The following is an 18,139-nucleotide window of genomic DNA, read 5'->3' as shown; positions in this document are numbered from 1 at the left end:
GCCAGAAGAGGGATTCCATCAGGTGCCCCTTGGCTAGCGAGAGTGAGAAACGCAGCACCCAAACGCCACATTCTTACACACACACACTTTAATTCCTGCCTGCCTCCACATCCCACCCCTTCCTTGATGGTTTTCCCTGAGTCAGATTTTTTCAGACTGTTAGCCCCTGGGGCAAGGGTCTGTCCTTCCGTGCTTTGCAAAGTGGCACGCGCACACACGCGCACACACACACACACACACACACACACAGATGCATTGCTGATGCAGGAACCCCACCCCCTCAAAGGGCTAAACCTCCCCATAAGCCTTCTAATCTTTCCTATGAGGGCTAGCAGCTTGCTGTTCTTAAAAATGAAAGCGGAGACACGGGAAACACATTGAGACACTTCACCCCCCTCCTACATGTCGCTTCACCTGAAATGCTGAGAAGAGTGCAACGCTAGCCAGCCAGACCCTAACGGGCCACGCTTTAGGCCAGTGAGGGTTTCTAATAGGGCTGCTCAGGGACTCGCTCCCCGCTTTGGAGGCCAATCCGGAGCTTGCGAATCAGCCTGATCTGCCTCAGCCTGGATCCATCCTGCTCTGGATTTGGAGCAAGGTTCTGCTGTCCAAGTTATTCAGACATCCAATGGACCAGACGGATGGCTTTCCCGGGCACCCCCCAACACACACACCTGCCGCCACATGACCCCCCCCCCCCTTACCTGGCTTGCCGTGAGCCCCCACAGCTGTCTGAGGCTCTTCCAGGGAGTTGCCATTTTGGCAACTCCCTAGAAGAGGACAGGCGGCTATGGAGATCACGATGGGTCCAGGTAAGACGCAGGGAGCTCAGGTGGCAAAGCCTTCCGAAGTGCTTCAGTTCCAGGCTGATTCAGGCCACATCGACCCACTTTGGCTCAGAATTCAGATCCAGAGCAGAACGATGAACCACCCTGGCTTCTGACTCCCAACTGCTTAATAAAGGCGGCCAAAAAAAAGGCTCCCCAATGGCCTGAATCAGACCGTTAGCATCTCTATTCCCTGGTAAATCAGGTGTTGTCCATTTGAAACTGTCATCCAGCGCACCTCTTGAGCCACACCTGGCTCCCAGCAGGTCGATCTCCAGGTTCTAGCAAAACCAAACAAAGTAGGGCCCCAGAAGCCTGAAGCCTGCATTAGATCACAGTTCCAACCTCTAAGCTTCTCACACGTTGGACTGTTTCCTGTCAGTAACCAGGATGGCCATGCTGGGTCAGGATGATGGGAATTGTAGTCCAATCTACCTGGAGTGCACCAGATTGGGGAAGGCTGCCTTAAAGGGAGGACAACCGGCCTTTAGGCCTTACAACAAGTGAAGTGAGCCCGTAAATCCCCCTCTCCCAAATTAGCAAGACTGACACGACGCCAATCTGTTGGTGAGGTCCACAGAAACATTTGGCAACTACTTAGAAGCTTGTGTAGGTCAGTTGGACTACAACTCATAGAATAGTAGGAAGGGGCCTATAAGGTCACTGAGTCCAATGCAGGAGTCCAATGCTCAATGCAGGAGTCCACCTTATAGCATCTCTGACAGATGGCTGTCTAGCTGCCTCTTGAAGGCCTCCAGTGTGGGAGAACCCACAACCTCCATAGGTCACTCGTTCTATTGTCGTACTACTCTAACAGTGAGGAAGTTTTTCCTGATGTCCAGACAGAATCTGGCTTTCTGTAACTTGAGCCCATTAGTCCATGTCCTGCACTCTGGGAGGATGGAGAAGAGATCCTGGCCCTCCTCTGTGTGACAACCTTTCAAGTCTTTGAAGAGTGCTATCCTGTCTCCCCTCAGTCTTCTCTTCTCCAGGCTAAACATGCCCAGTTCTTTCAGTCTCTCTTCATAGGGCTCTGTTTCCAGACCCCTGATCATCCTTGTGGCCCTCCTCTGAACACCCTCCAGCTTCTCTGCATCCTTCTTGAAGTGTGGTGCCCAGAACTGGATGCAATCCCATCATTCCCAAGGAAAGACCACAGGAGAGACGGTTCCTTCACTCAACGTGTACATGCTACGAAAGGAACCAGCGCAGAAGCTTGATGCCAAAAGCAGGTGTCCCAGTCACCTGTAAGTTTAGGCACTCCCAAGAGCTAAGAGCAGGACCTACCTTGGGCTGTGCTCTGCGAGGAAATGCCACCTTTGGGTCAATCTGAAAGAGGAAGAGGGACAGATAATAACTGCTCAGCTTTATTTGCAAAAGCATTTCTTTAGCCGGGCCTGTGTGTGTGCGGCCCCTTTCAGCGGAGCAAATATTCCCAGCACCCCGGAAGCCCCTGCTTGGGAAGACAAGGCAGCAGGACGAAGAACGCCCATGCAGAAGTTCCCTTGCAGAGGGTCCCATCCATTCAGTTGGGGCTTACACATGAGGACGCCCTGGCAGACCAGGCTCGTTGCCTGGTTCGGTTTTAAAATGTTCCACCGGGTTGGGGAGAGAAATGTCACTCTTGTTTTATTGATGAACAACAGACCTTTTACCCAGGACAAGGGAAAGAGAAACCTACAAGAGCAAGGCTATGCTAACTCTTAAATTAAGGCACATTAACACAGCATATCTAAACTTGTTTTAACCGCTGTGACTCCTCCACTCAGCCCAAGCTCTCAGAATTGCATTTTTTAAGGTCTCATGGAATTCACAGAATGGGATGGGAGCCGGTTTGAATTTGGTTTAAAGTGTGCCGGGCAGGCACTCCAGAGCAGTTCGAATTGCAGTCACTACTTGCTTTTTGCACATCTGCTGTTCATTTCGAGTGGGCTTGTGCAGAACACCCCTGTCAATTGAGCCCAGGGCCTAGATCTTTGTCTGCCCCATCCTCATTGGCACCCAAAAATCTGCCACCTGCTTGCCTGAGCCTTCCATACAGATCAATGAGACCCCGCGGGCTGCCGTCACCTCACCCTTTCCCCAGCGCTGCGTCAAAGACTCCCAGCTATCACGGTGATCAGCGATGATCAAATCCACAACCACCTCTATTCCACAGAGGGTTGGACTGCAACTCCTATCAACCCCAGCCTAGCTGAAGAAGATGGTAAGTGTAGTCCAACACATCTGGAGGGCACCAAGTTGGGGATGGGTGGAGTAAACACACGCAGGTAAAACCTCCAAGGAAATGATCAGCCAGTCTCTGCTCCTCCCTCCTCAGCCACCACCACATCATCCCTCGCACCCGGACCCTTCCCAGCCACCACTGTAATGCTGCCTTTGAGAAGAGCGGCCTTTGTTGGGTCAGACCAAAGTCTACCTTCTGGGGTTTTAGCTTGTTGGATGTTTTATTATGTTCCTCATGGTTTTAATTTTTGTGAACCGCCCAGAGAGCTTCGGCTATTGGGCGGTATAAAAATGTAATAAATAAATAAATAAATAAATAAATAAATAATCTTCTAGGAGAAAGACCGGTCTCTGCCTGGAGCCGGGTCATGATGTAGGTTGAGGACAATCTGCAGACATCTTCTAACAAGTAAGGAAGTATATTATTTCTAATGTATAACAATTTCAAATGCTTTAAAACGGACACATGCGTATAGACTCCAGTACTCCTATGTAATATGTATAACTTTTTAAACCTGTATATGTACATAGGCCCCTGTGGCAATATGCCTAAGTTACTTTAAATCATATACATACTTTAACTTCATGTGTTGTCCCACAATTTTAAAAATTTTTTTTAATGTTTGTAGCCCCCTGAAGAAGGCCTTTAGTAGGACACAGGCTGAAACATGTTGGGCCTCATACAAATAAATTATTTTTCATCCTGAGGACTAGTTTCTCTCTTCTTTTGACATGATGTAGGTAGCCATCCTCTGTTATTTGTCTTAAGTATCTGGTACTCTGGAGGTTCCATGTCATGGTTAGGAAGTGTTTATAGACGACTTCCTCCTCCTCCTCCTCCTCCATGCATTTGGCTGATCCCCTTTTAAAGCCACCTGAGCTAGTGGATGCTTCTTGGGGCAACAAATCCCAGGCATTCATCATGCGCTGTGTGAAGGAATTCTTTATTGCGTCATGGAATCATAGAATGGTAGAGCTGGATGGCGCCTATAAGGCCATGGAGTCCACAATTCCCTAATTTTGGGGTGACACACCACTGCCATGTCCCAACGTCATGCAACCGGGACGGGGTGGGGGAGAACCTCTCCCCATCTACTGCAGATCCATTTGGGAAAGGCCCCCTCCAGTGAGAGAGGGCGAGCCAAGGGCCTGGCAGATCCAGGTCAGACCCAAGTGGCGAAGCCATGGCTGGGGCGGAAGCTGCTCTGGGCTCCCAGGGCTCCCTTTGGGCCACCAGCTCTGAAGGATTTTTAAAACCCCAAGCAACTTTGCCCTGCTGCTGCCGTTCTGCTTTCCAGGTGTCCTTTTCTCTCCTTCCCTTTCATTTATTGTTCAGAAATCAGAATCCGAGGCCTTAGCTAGACCTACCTGTTAGCACACGATGGAGGAGGGAAGATCCCGTGAGGTGTTTATCGTGATATCCCTCATCTGTTTACACACAACGTGTGACGGTCTCAGGAGGAGAGGCGTCATGCCCACCATTTTAAAAAAACTTACGGGGCAGCACCGCACAAACGCTCATGAGCAAAAGGTAAGTCATTTTTTTAATTTAAACTATTTCCCCCGCTCCCCCCACCCTACCCCCGATGAGCACAGCACTCCTGAGGAGTGCTGCGCCCTATGCGCAGCTCCTCGCGAGGAATTGTGAGGAGCCGGGCCGACCCGCAGCGCCCAGTCACACGTTCCGCAGTCTTGGGCTCAGCCCGAGACTGCGGAAAAACCAGGGCCAAAGGGGAGGGGCGAGATCCCGGGGCAAGGGAGGGATCATCCTTCCCGGATCTCAGGATCCCCTGTGTGTCTTGTAGACACACAGAGACGATCCCAGGGATCACCCGGGGATTTTCCCGGTCTAGCTATGGCCTCAGAGAGGCTCCAAGTTGCTGCAAAGCTGCCCAAATATTTTTCTCCTGACTTGCATCCAGAGGCCCAGATGAAAGCTCATGTCTAAATTCACTCACAGTTGATGCAGAGTTTGCATTTCTATGCAGTGCCGGCTCCAGCTTTTGGGGGGGGGAAGACCCCCTCGGTGAAGAGCAGGGGACCGGCCCACCCCATGACCAGCAGCAGTGGCCAGGGTGTTTCCACCCCAGCTGCCATCCGACTCGTCCCAGGCAGGCTCCTGCACCCTAGCACGCTGCACAACAGCCAGCTATGCAACAGGTGAAGATGCGCCTACCACAGAGCTGTATCCACCCAGGACACAATACCAGTTGAGCTCCTGTCCAAGGAGGAAGAGCGTTGCTAGGGTGACTGGTTGGCAACCCCAGGCACGCGACGGTCCCTCCAGGAGCTGCTCTGCCCCATGTGACGGGATCCATCAAGGCCCCCTTGCCACACTCCGGTGAGGTCCAGCATCAGCTCGCCACAGGATGGGGCTCCGTGTGGGAGGGCAGGGAGCGTGCCGGAGGCCCCGGCCCCCTCCTCCCTGTGTTCACTCAGGAGCCCTGGGCTGTGAGATAAGCGTCCGGCCAGGATGAGCAGGTGGGCTACGTAGGGATAGTCACCACAGCCAGGAGAGGCTGCCAGCGGCCTCTTTTCCAGTCCAGGGCCCTACGCAAAATTTGACCCTCGGACCCTCCACCTGGCCGGGATTCCTCCCGCAGCCCCCGTGCTCCTGGGTTCTAGGAGGGGCTATCGGGGCTGGGGAGGGGAGGCAAATGCCCTAGAATGGGCCGAATTCTTGTCTGCTATTAACTTCAGCGGAGGCCCAATAAGCGATACATTTATATTTATTCTGCACGCAGGCTTGCTTTCTAGGGACAGTCACCTGAAGCCGGAAAATGGTTAACTGCAACTTTCAAACTGCCCAATCTGACTGGTATTGCAGCCCTTCGCTATGTTATCAATTGATTTTATGAAACCATGTATTATTATTATTTTAAAAAATGGAAACATTTCCATGGGAAAATAGAGCAGCAGGGAATGTTCCATCTCACATCACTGGGATTCTCAGGGGAGGGTTCACCAACCTGGTGCCCTGCAGATGTGTTGGAGTGTAATCCCTATCACATCCATCCAGCACGGACGATGCAGGCTGGGAATGATGGGAGTTGCACTCCAACACATCTGGAGGTCACTAGCCTGGGGTCACCAGATAGGTTTGTGGCCGAGATAACATTTTCATCAAAGAATTCCCAGTTCTCACACTTAGTTTTTATTATTATTACTTCTTTAGCACTGCCAGTGTATAGAGCAAGCAGAAGCAAGAGACAGGCCCCTGCCCCAACGACCTTACAACCTAACTTTCAGCGGTGTGGGAGGCAAGAAGAGCAGACCGTGTGCATGAATGCAGTAACACATTCTCAGGCATTGTTCCGGTTCAGGGGCAGGGTCACGGCACGGCACTATGGAGTTGGTTTTCCCAAATCTTCTTTGGACCAAATCCTCCTCCATACAACCATACGAAAAATTCCTGGACACAGAAAATTAGATGCCAGATCAAGGATTTTATCCTAGCTGTTTCCCTGACATGCTAGTGTTCTAGATGCAGGGATTCTGTGTGCCGGCTGCCTCTCTGCCTGTGTGTAGGAGCTATCACGTAGGTGTGTAGGTGTGCAGGAGCTATGCCTGCACTCAGACGTGGGTATGGCCCAGACACAGGTCTGCTCCTGACCCCTGGTTTGGGGGAACTAGGCCTTAGGCAGCTTATCGCTGGAAAGGACTTTGACCGCCATAACGGGATATTTTGGCACGAAAGCTCTCACCACATCTAACGTCTCAGGGGAAGACAAAAGTCCCGTGCACGTGGATCTGAGCGGTAGACAGTCCCGCCTCCTGCCATTCCGCTTTCGATGCCAAGGAAACAGCCTCTGCTTCCTCCCTCAAAGGCAGGGAGAACTGCACAGACGTGAAGCACTGCGGGGGTTTAAAAGGTGGACCTAAATATGCCCCCCTTTAGGGAGGGCCACCAAAAAGACACGGGGAAGCCTAACAAACTCCGCTCCCTCTCCGTTATGACAGGAGAGCACGGCAGTGTTGGTATATTGTGGTGCCAGAGGCAGAAAATCCTTCATGCTGCCACCTCTCCTGCCCAGGGCCCCTGGCCACCCATATGCACCAGCAAGTTCTCTTGTGCCTCCCCCCATTCATTCAATGGGGCTGGGGCAACTTCTGGTGGATTAGGCCCTGCGGGGTCAGACCTCTCCCGCTCTGAGCCAGAGCCAGCCGCCGGATATAGGCTCATGGAAGAACCACCTCTGGCAGAACTGCCTTGCAAGATCAAGCCCGAGTCCACATGGCCCAGCATTTCGTTTCTGGCAGGGGGCACGGCCAGATGCCTCTGGATGTTCCCACGCAAGGCACTCGCTTGCCTGCGATGCAAAGGTCCCGTCCCACTGTACGACAGGGCTCCATTTAATGAAATGCTGTTAACGCTACCTGTCCTCCATGAGTTTGTCTAAACCACCCTTCCTCAACATGCTGGCCAGGGGTGATGGGGGTTGTAGTCCAACACACCTAGAGGGCCCCAAGTTGGGGAAGGCTGATATAAACCTTTTAACACCATCCAGGCTAGCAACCAGAACTACATCTCAGAGATAGCCCAACTCCCAAATCATTCTGGTCACCTTCCGTACTTCATCGAAGCAAACACTCTCCACCCCCCATGGCACTTATTCACACACAGGGGCACGCACGCACACACACACACACACTGCCTTTGTATGTGACCAGAGCAGAAACTGACAGCGAGTCCTGGGGCCCCAGGACAGCAGAGGCCGATGGAAGATAGCAAGCACAAACAATTGTCCCCTGTCTTTCTCCATTCTCCGCCAACCGCATTCAGCTGCTGCCAAGACGATCCTTCCATATTTCAGCAAAAATATTTCACCCAGCCCAAACTATTTTTCCCAGCCCAATTCACTGGGCACAAACAGCAGCCCTCCTGGCACTGCTCTGGCCAACTGCTGTTTAAATAATTTCCTTCTACAGCGCGAGCAGGTCTTGCAAGCAAACTGAGGCTGGAAGGGAAATAAAAAAGGGCTGGAGAGGGCAGCCCGTTCGTTCTTTATGGAAAGCATTTCTGTCCCACCTTGCCTCCAGAGGTGTTACCTGATGGTAACACTAAAAGTAAGCAAGTCACAGGAGAAAACGTCGGGAAGGCCGGGGGGGGGGGCGCCGGGAGGGTTGGAGGCAGAGCGCAAACAGCCAGGCGCTTCCATTTGACGGGCGGCACATTGCGGCCAAGAAGCAGGCTGTCTTTGCAAACCCTGCCAGGAAACGGCGGGGCAGGCTGGGCCTCCACTCGTGGGCTGCCGTCATTGCTCCCTGTTTCACACCGGCCCAACCTGGCACACTCCGGAGGTGGACTCCAACTCCCATCATTCCCAGCTAGCGTGGGTAATGGTTGCTTTAGGACAGGGCTGTCAAACCTCTTTCACACCGAGAGCCAAATCCAATTCTGTAGGAGCTCTTGTGGGGGGCGGGTCGCACATGCCAATGGTGGGCGGAGCCGAAATAGCAACAATGCCAGCCTATTTTAGCTTAAAGCTCTAAACTGCCAGGAACCTTTTAGAATAGAGAACAAACGGCCCAAAAATAGGGAAGCCACCCAACAATCCGTGGTTGGGTGGAAGAGGAAGTGGCCATCTGGGGAATGCTGGAAGGTCAGAGTAGGACCCTAAATTTGGCAGGTGGACTGGAAGCGCAGCAAACCCTCTGCTTTTGGGCCTTATGATTTGCCATACTATGTTACGCAGCTCTGAGGAGCATCAGAAGAGCCCCCCTGGATGAGACCACGGGTTCCTCTAGTCCATCATTCTGCTCACACAGCGGCCAGCCAGCTGCCTACGAGGAAACCCACGAGCAGGACAGGAGTGCAACAGCACCCCTCCCTCCCTCCCTCTCGCCCGCCCGGGGGGTTCCTCTGACATCAGCTGCACTGGTTACCTATTTAATTCTGGGTTCAATTTAAAGCACTTCAGAGCTCCTTCTGTCTGCATTTTAATGTGAACTGACCTGATTTCACACTTCCAAACCAATACACAAACCAAAACACAGTTCTTCTTTGAAATTTGCACTTATCTGAATTTTGCAATGGAGGAAAAATGTGTACAATCAAAAGATGCACGCAAAATGTGTGTATTGGTGAAAATAATATTCAAAGATGCATTATATTAAGAAAAACTGCTTGCCAAAAGAATGAGCACATTAGGCAAAATTGTGTAGAAAAAAATGGACATATTGGGAAAAATGTGCACCAAAATGCTTATGAATTTTTATGCAAACTTTTTTAAAAAAATTAACCTCAATGTTTGGGACAAACCAAATTTAAGATTGGAAAAATGAAGAATTGAGAGAAATCGCAATGGCCAGTGTCCGTCCACCGCTACCCGAGGCCGAGTTAAGTGCCCTTGCCCGGACGAAGGCAGCCAAGCATTAAGGGCCTCTGGCACAACGTCTCCTGGGTACATGGTCAGCAAAGTCACAGCCTTCTCAGTGGTGGCACCACAGTTGTGGAATCACCTCTCCGAGGAGGTCTAACATGCTCCCCCTCTTCAGGCGGTCTATAGAAGCTTTTTATGCAGTCAGCAATTGGATGTCTGCTTTCTCACCTCTGTGGCTTTACCTGTGTTTAGTGCTGTTTTGGTTTTGCAGTTTTATAGTGATTTTTAATGTTCCACTTTGAGTGCACTTTCTGTAGAAAAAGTGAGATAACAGCAGATAGAAGCACATCAAATGAAATCAGGAGCGCCGTTTAGGGAGGGGCCGGTTTCAGCCCTGATGGAGCAATGCCTACATCTCTGGCTACTGCGGGGAATGAGAAGATCGTCACAGCAAATGTTCTGAAACCCGGCTGCTTTTTCTTTGCCATTTCATCTTGAATCTACAGCAGGTCTTTGAACTTGGGGGCCCATCCTTCAAATCCCCTCTTCAGGGGATGATGGGAATTTTAGTCCAACACATCTGGGGGGCACCAAGTTGGAGAAGCCAAAATGGAGATTTCATCCATGTAAGCACGTCACAAAATTAAACCGAGAGGAAATGAACAGAGAGAGAGAGAGAGAGTGTGGCTTGGCCAAATCGAACCCACCACCACCACCATGATGGAGACCAAACCGGAACTGGTGTCTCCCAAACTGGTGAACCAGATAGCCCGGCTGGAGTACATCAAAGGTCTGTCTAATCCAGCTTCCCCCACAACCTGAGTCCTTCGGAATATTTTGGCCTACAGCTCCCATCATTCCTGATCGTGGGCTGTGCTGGCTGAGACTGATGGTAATTGTAGTCCAATATATCTGAAAGGATCTAGGTTTGGGAAGGGTTAGTCTTCAACACTAACCATGCTGCTACTCGGAGGTGCGCTGGCCATGAACAGGAATGGCTTATTTAGCATCATTGCTAAAAACTGTTAAATGTAGCTCTGCATTCTGTAAAGTCATGCTTCCTTTTGCAAACAGATGTGTAAATCAGACTTCCCCAAGCTGGCAGCCTCTAGATGTGGTTGGACTACAACTCCTATCATCCCCAGCCACCCCAGCCCATTATCCTCACATTATAGAAGCCAGCCAGGGGGTTTAAAGGTTTAGCTGGGCGTTGAAACAGGAGCTGGTAGCCCACAGCTCCTGCCCGGGGCCTGAACCACTGCATGGCACAAGCTGTCTGCCACGTGGACAGACCCAATAGAGGACCACGTAACGATGGCAGGGAAAGCTGTAGTCCTCAATGCCCCACCCACCTGCAAGATGGGGATAATGGAACTGACTTACCTCAGTTGTTGTAAGGATAACTGAGGATCAGTGCTTTGAACACATAAATAATAGAAAATACCTTTTTAAAAATAGCCTTTGCTTTCATTTCCACCCATGAGGACTAGTGACCTTATGGCTGGAGCCAAAGGTACAGTCCGCTCCCTCACAATCCTGCTCCCATACCAAACACCATGTAATTACCATTAAAGCCCATGTAACCACATTTAACTTGCCGCCATCATTATCTGAGGTATCTCTTGCCAAATTGATGTCACAGCCGGGCAGAGCCATGGAAGACACGTCGACAGGTCTCTGGTGCCAGCTAAGCTACACATTGCTTCATTCCAACTCCAAAATGTTCCCCCACCGCTTTAGGAGGAGAATAAAAGAATATCGCTGGAATATCACCGTTTCCCAATCATCTCCCGGTCTAGCCACGGTGCCTATGACCCTTCCAAACAAACTGCAGTGCATTATCTCACTTACAGTCTTGAAAAATGCATGGTTTCTCCCACCACAGCTGCCCCAAACTCAGTCCAAACTCCCAGGGCAGGGGGAAACACACGCTCTGGCCCACAACCATCAAATGTTCACACGACGCACGTTTATCACCTCATGACTGCAACATCAACTGATGACCTGCATGAGCGAATGCGGAGCAACGGATCTAACATGTCCATTTCACCTCCTTGGGTGCACCACTTGTCAACGGTTTCGTCTGCCAGGCATCAATCGTAGGATAACCCAGTGACGCGCATGCACGTGTGAACACCAGCTGAGCTTCATCAGGACGCACCATCAAAAGGAGCCTACATCCTAAAGAAGGCCCAGTTCAAATGGCCCGGTCAACGGGCAGCTCAAGGAAAAAACCTTTCTCTGCATGAAACGCCAGAAAGCCACAGGCAGCACTGAGCATGTCCAATGGCCGTGCCAGCTGGGAATAGGGGCAGATTCAGGCCACCAAGTTGGAGAAGTCTGGGCTAGAGAGATCCAGGGTCTGAGCCACCTTGAGGCAGCTTCTCATGACAACCAGGATTAGAAAAGCAGGCATGGGACAGACATTCTGCGGCATACGTCCATCCCCCAAAACGGTTTTGCAAAAGCCTAACATTAAAACGGTAGCAGGATAGAGGCCCAAAGCCAAACCCTTCCATTTAAGGTGGATGGAAAATCTGGGCCCAAGAAAACCCACATGGTAGCAAAAGGCCAAAGCGTGTTCTTGTGCAGCTACCTGGCTGGAGGCTCCCCCAAGTCTCAGCTTGAGAGCAATTTGGGACACACCTGACAAAGTGACACTGGCCCAACATGCTCGTGACACCAGCTGTTCTCCAGGGAACATCCAGGGAACTTGCCCCAGTGAAAGCAGGCAGGGTACACTTGCACAAAGCTTCCACCGGTGTGTCCTGGTGCAGGAGAAGTTTCCACACAGCACTGCAGCCTTGTCAGGCAGGCCTTTGACCAGAGCTGAGAAACGGTTTTAAGCCATTTTCAGATGGCCCTATGGAGTATTGAATGGGCATTTTGTGTCGCTGCTTTTACTGGGCCCCATAACAAGCAAAGCTATTTTAAATGGCCATACCCATTTTTCATGCAAATAAAACAGAGGGAGCAGGGGTGGGGGGATTGGGGTATTAAAAGTGGCAGAGTGAGGCACGTGGAGGTACAAGCAGGGACTCGTTGAAGCCAACAGGAGCAGCGTCGCTCTCCTGCAGTTCCCATTCACTTCAATGGAACTTGATCAGGAAGACGTCCCTGGAGATCATGCCACATGTTAAATAAGGACATCATTTGCGGGTGTGGAGGGGATTCCATTTAGATCCTGCGCGTCAGGCACCCAAGCCTCTCGGGCTGGCCCAGGAGCAGGGACGGGGGGGGGGGGGGGGAGGAAGAAGAAAGACGAGCGGTTTAAGCTCCAGACAAAGAGAAAGAGGGCTCTTCTGTGCCGAACCTGCCCCCCCACACACACACACTTCCCGCTTCCTCCCCTCCACCCACCCAGACGCATCAGGGGATTTCAATAGCCGGCCAACCCCCATCGCATTCTGTATAGCATGAGACCCCTTCTGTTCTCCCTCGGTTCACTTAACCCCTCCCCCCACCCGCTCCGCCTCGCAGGGGAGGCCCAGGGCACAGTTTTAAAAGGCAAGAGTGAGAGAGCGCTGGGCCAGGAGGCAGAGGAGAAGAAGACCAAGAAGACGACGACGACGAAGAGGGATCAGCGAGTGCAACTTTCATCTCTCTGGTGTCCCCACAAATGCCCCAAGGATTAAGGGTGCCACTGGCGGCCGACATCCATCACTGGCTTCTTTCAGGGCGGGGGGGGCGGCCCCCTCCCACAGAGATCCATGAGAGGCATAGCTGATGGGGCACCGTAGCTCCTCCTTGCATACATTCCAAATGGGGCTCCCTACCACCCTGTCCCAGGCAGGCATCTTCAAAGCCGAGTCTTAGGGACTCCAATGGGACACGCTCCCCATTAATGTGGCTGCAGGCTTAAGTATCTTGAAGCAGAAACAACCAAGAGTCCTCCAGCACCTTCCAAATGAACACATTTCTCATCGCCTGACACAGCAAGTATACTGCATCTGAAACACTGCAGTTTTATTTCGTTTTTAAAAACATGTAACTTTCAAGATGAAAGTTTTAACTTTTGTTTTCTTCCACAGAAATCCAGGGCGTCTGCATTCGGCAAGTCTGGGAAAAGTTTCACGGGGACAGAGGATCATGTGCACATCAAAGGGAACAATCTGCAAGAGCTAAAACTAGAAGGAATCCGTGGCTTCCATTGCAATTCCCACCGGCAGCCTCAAGGAAAGATCTTCCTTTGGGTTCTTTTGTTCACCTTGGAGACAGAAGTTTACCAGAAACGGACTTAAATTACACTCAGTGGCGCAGCAGCCACCAGGAAGTTGTCTTGCAAGAGCCCCACTGAAATGAAGAGGAGCAGCATAGTTCCATTCATTTCTATGGGGCTTGTGCAAGGGAACTTTGGGGTGGATCGTTGCCTGGACTTTTAATTTGTTCACTGGAAAAACAACTTTTTAAAAACACATTGTTTCTTCCACACAGCTCTAACCTTGAGGCCCATATCTCAATTCCAAGATTTCAACCACAGGAAAGATGGCTAAAAGTATCCACAGCAGAGGACTCCCAATTTCACTATAAACGTCATCACACATACCCTTATCCCCCTCCCCCTCGAACACTGAGTTGCAAAGCAAGCAAAGATGTGCCACAAGCCATCGAAGACTACTCTGGGTCCAAATCCCTTCTCAAACACAGGCCCATTGGTCCGGGCAGCCTTACTCTAGTCCCTGTTTAAATCTACAGATCTTAGGAAGAATTCCAATGACTGGATGCCAGACCAAATCACTGTAGTCCTCAACGGCAAGAATCAAGATCCAATTTGGGACGAGAGTGGGGAGCTGATTTGGATTTTCCATCTCAGGCCCTAAAATGGGGTGGGATGAACACCAGTTGGATCACCTTCCGTTGCCCCCATTATTAGCCAACCATGTTCCCACCATATGGTGGGAATGTGAAGGGAACAGCTGTGCTGGTTGTTGATCACTTCTGTGAGTCCCATTTCTTCACTTCCAGGCATGTTAAAGCAAAGCAATCTTTGCCCCCTTCCTATGTTTGAGGGGTGTTGCTTGCTAAAGATGCAAACAGGCCTGAGGGGCAGGCAGTGATCGGTATAACAGCTGCTGATGTCAGAACAAGTCTCTTATGAAGTTCTGGACAGGGAGGGGCATTTGGGGGCTCTCACCCAGGTGAAAACTTGCATATGCTTAATCCCTTCTTCTTCTCCTCCTCCTCCTCCGGTTTCTCTACAACCCATGCTGACAGAGAAATGCAGGGGAAAGTACAGATAGCGTGACAAAACTTATCATAGAATAGCAGAGTTGGAAGGGGCCTATAAGGCCATGCAGTCCAACCCCCTGCTCAATGCAGGAATCCACCTTAAAGCATCCATGACAGATGATGTGGGTAGATTCATATACATTACAGTCAAACTGATGCCCACAAGACATTTTGGACTACAACTCCCATAATTCCTGGCAACTGGCCATGCTGGCTGGGCCTATGGGAACTGTAGTTCAAAACATTTGGAGAGCACCAGGTTGGCTACCCTTACTGCTCAAGATGTCCAGTTTCACTGGCATGTTGTGACGCTGAATCAGATGGTTTGATGGACCATCAAGAGGCAATACAGGTATTCTGGAGAGGAAAACAAGACCAGGAAATGGACGCCGGCCATCCCAAGGATCCCCATTTCTAAGCAGATGCTTAGAACATCATCACCACAACAGCCATGAACTTCAGAGCCAGACCTTCACGGTGAGTCCCAGGAGCCCATCTATATTGCTAGAGGCACAGCTGTGGAACATACGAGCACATGCAGAATGACCCCTTCCCCTCTCTGGTGAGGTGCCGCTGTGGATCTCCTTCCCAACATCTTGAGTCAGAGGGGAGAGGACCCGGAGATGTCTCGGGAGATATTCACATGGGCTTGCTTTAAGTAGTGGGTAAGGAAAGGATGCAGGGGCCCATAGTTCAGGCTCCCAAATCCAGTTTCTGGGGTCCAGCCAAAAGTCAAAAATCCAACGAAGGATCCAGATCAACCCCTGCCTCCCCAAAACTGGACTTGACCCTGGTTCCAGAGAAAGCGCAAGTGTCCTTTAAGAAGAAGGGTCCAATCCAGACCAAACCCCAACGACAACCAAGCACACCACAGGCTGAGCGGAAGAAGCGCCTGAGCACCCCCCCTTGCCTTGAAGCACTACTTGTGCCTTCTCCAAAATATCCACCAGCAGCACCCTCAGCTTCTGCCTCAGCTCAAGACTTCTCAGTTCAAGACAGCTGAGAAAAAGTTCAAAAATCACAACTCCTCCACATCCTCCGTCCTTGATAACCCCCGGGCAGCGGAAGAAGAAGCGGCCAGTTTCAAACCCAACTGCCAGACCTCTCCCCCTCACCCACAGCTGCTGGTCCCTAACTGCAAACGAAACACACCAGGATCTCTCGGGCAGATGCTCCAAACCTTTCCCCAACAAAACAAACAGCTTGTGATGGGAGAAGCAGACTCACCGTCTTAGAATCCAATTCGTGTCTGGATTGGGCCAAGACCTTGTCCACACCAGCTTGGTCCATAAAAGTGACAAAACCAAATCCCCTGTGCCAGGAAAGGTCGCCCGAGGGGGGTGCGGGAAGGAAGCAGGGAGAGAGAAAGTTGGTTAGAACAGAGGTTGCAGGTAGGCTGGGAGGAGCTCGGACGGGGGGGGGGGGACGAGGGGAGGCGTCTCACCTGGATCGCTTTGTCAGCGGGTCCCTCATCACCAGGCACTCCTTCACCTCTCCAAACTGGCTGAAATACTCCCGCAAGCCTTCTGCAAGCACAAGGCGAGGAAGGCACCAATGAGTCCCGAGCGATGCCGGGGGCGGCGGCCAGGCCTCCCTCCCTCCCCCTCCTTTGATGAAGCCTCTTCCCTGCCACCTCCCAGAAAAGAGGGTGGAAGGGGCGGGAGGGGGGCCGTAAGACCATTCGACCTCTGCTGGCAAAGACCCGGGGAGATCCAAAAGCCTTCCCTGCCGCCAGGGCACGTGGGGGGCGGAGGGGGGGGCGAAAGCTGCCTCACGGAGAAGACACATGACCCGAGCCCCCGCCCGGCCGCCTCATGCCGGCAAACGAGTCGGAAGCGCCGGCCTCTTTCCCGGAGCGGATCACAAAGACCCACATGCGCGGGTGGGGGGAGGGGGCGGGGGCGCCGGTCTCGCGGAAAAGCCCCCCCCCTGCCGCCGCCGCCACAAGGCGCGCCCGAGAAGCCCCTCCAAGCCCGGCTCAGCGGCCCGGAGAGGGTTTGCAGAGGGGCGGGGAGAGTTGGGAAAGTTTGGGCTGCAGGTGCCGCCCGGCGAGAACCAGCCCCAGCGGCCCCCGGCCCGCCGCCGCCGCCGCCGCCCCCGCCCGGCTCACCTTGAGTAGTTTGCCAGCTCAGTCCTCCGATGAACATTTTACTAGCAGGGAGAGAAACAAAAACAGCGACTTAAAACCACAGCCGCCGTCGCCGCCGCCGCGCAGAGCCGTAAACGGATCACAGCCATCTAGTCCTCGCCATCGATCCGAAGCGAAAGGAGGGCAAGCCCCCGATCGGAGGCGAGGCGAGGCGAGGCGGGCGGCGGGGGCGCAGGAGGCAGGGCCAGGGGCGCAGCGCGAGCAGGGAGGCTCGGGCCGCCGCCGCCGCCGCGCTCGGGGACCCCCAGCACTCCCCCATCCATGGCGGGCGGGGACGCCTCCGGAGCGCCGGGATGACCGGCCGGGAGCGGCAGGCGCGGGCCGGGCGCCCCGGGGGCGGGCTGCCCGACTCGGCGAGCGGGAGGAGGCGCTGCCGGCAGCGGCGGTGCCCGGCGAGGCGCGGCGCGCAGATCGGCCATGTTTGCGGCGGCTCTCCCGGCCGAGCCCGAGCCAGCGCCGGCCACGAGCCACCGGGCGCCGCGGGGAGGCGGGGACGCTGCCGGCGGCTCCCAGCGCGGAGGGCGGCCGGGCGGGCTGGGGCGGGGGCTGGCCGGGCCCAGTACCAGGGGTCGTGCGGGGAGTCCGGGGAGGCGAGGCCGGGCTGGCTGGCTTCTGTCTCCATTCGGACCTCTTCTCCCTGCGAGGAGCAGCGCCACACTCCCGGGGCAGCTGAGCGTTGGAAAAGGGGCCGGACGGCCAGGCCATGCTGCCCCCTCCCCCGACCCCTCTCAGCCGGGCGGGGAGGGGAAGGGAGGGGAGGGGAAGGGAGGGCTGGGCCCGGCGGGGACAACCTGCCCGGCTCCTCCCACACCCGGCAGGCGGGGAGCTGGCGGGAGCATAAAAGCCGGCCCGCGGCGAGCGCGCCCAGGGTGGCTGCGGGGACGCACCGGGGCGCGTGGGGCGAGATGGCCGGCCCGCCCGCCTGCCTGCCTGCCTGCCTGCCTGCCTGCCCGCTCGCTCGCTCGCTCGGCCGGCCCGGCTCTGGGCTCCCTCCCTCCCCCCGGTGGGGCGACGCGACAGGACGCCGCGAGCGTCTCAAGGCCGCCCCCCAGCTCGATGACCAACCGTGCGAGGAAGCGCCGCTCCCTCCGTGTGTCGGGAAACAAAGGCGGGCGGGCGTGGGGATAGCCTAGCGCGAGGATCCGCTAGGCCGGCCGGGCCGGGCCGGGCGGGCCTACTGCGGGTCAGGCCCACCGGTTGGCGGGGGGGGGGGGCGCCAGAAGGTGGCCACGCCGGGGATGCTCGGCCAAGCTCCGCCGCTGCCTGCCTGCCAGCCAGCCAGCCGCCCTTCCCCGCTTTGTTCTCTACCTGCTGAAGGAGGCCTCCATGGTCGGTCAAGGGTGCCGGGAGGGGGCCCTCCTTCCTCTTGCCGGGCCCACCTGGCA

The 18,139-nt window shown here is 53.8% G+C and overlaps 1 protein-coding gene across 1 annotated transcript in view; it reads right to left on the bottom strand.

Moving 5' to 3' along the window:
* MSI1 (musashi RNA binding protein 1) overlaps nucleotides 1–17,490 on the bottom strand; it is a 59,291-nt gene extending 41,801 nt beyond the window's left edge. Inside the window, exons 1-5 of the mRNA XM_063144087.1 lie at nucleotides 17,318–17,490; nucleotides 16,716–16,756; nucleotides 16,050–16,131; nucleotides 15,833–15,917; nucleotides 2,115–2,156 (exon numbers count right to left, since the gene is read on the bottom strand). Coding sequence (XP_063000157.1) covers nucleotides 2,115–2,156; nucleotides 15,833–15,917; nucleotides 16,050–16,131; nucleotides 16,716–16,756; nucleotides 17,318–17,376 — 309 coding nt within the window. The 5' untranslated portion in view covers nucleotides 17,377–17,490. The remainder of the gene's footprint in view (nucleotides 1–2,114; nucleotides 2,157–15,832; nucleotides 15,918–16,049; nucleotides 16,132–16,715; nucleotides 16,757–17,317) is intronic.
* Nucleotides 17,491–18,139: the final 649 nt, after the last annotated feature.

The sequence above is a fragment of the Elgaria multicarinata genome, chromosome 18, assembly GCF_023053635.1.
Source record: "Elgaria multicarinata webbii isolate HBS135686 ecotype San Diego chromosome 18, rElgMul1.1.pri, whole genome shotgun sequence".
Lineage (NCBI taxonomy): Eukaryota > Metazoa > Chordata > Lepidosauria > Squamata > Anguidae > Elgaria > Elgaria multicarinata.
Note: the sequence above shows the minus strand (reverse complement) of the source record. Positions and strands in the feature narration are given on the sequence as shown.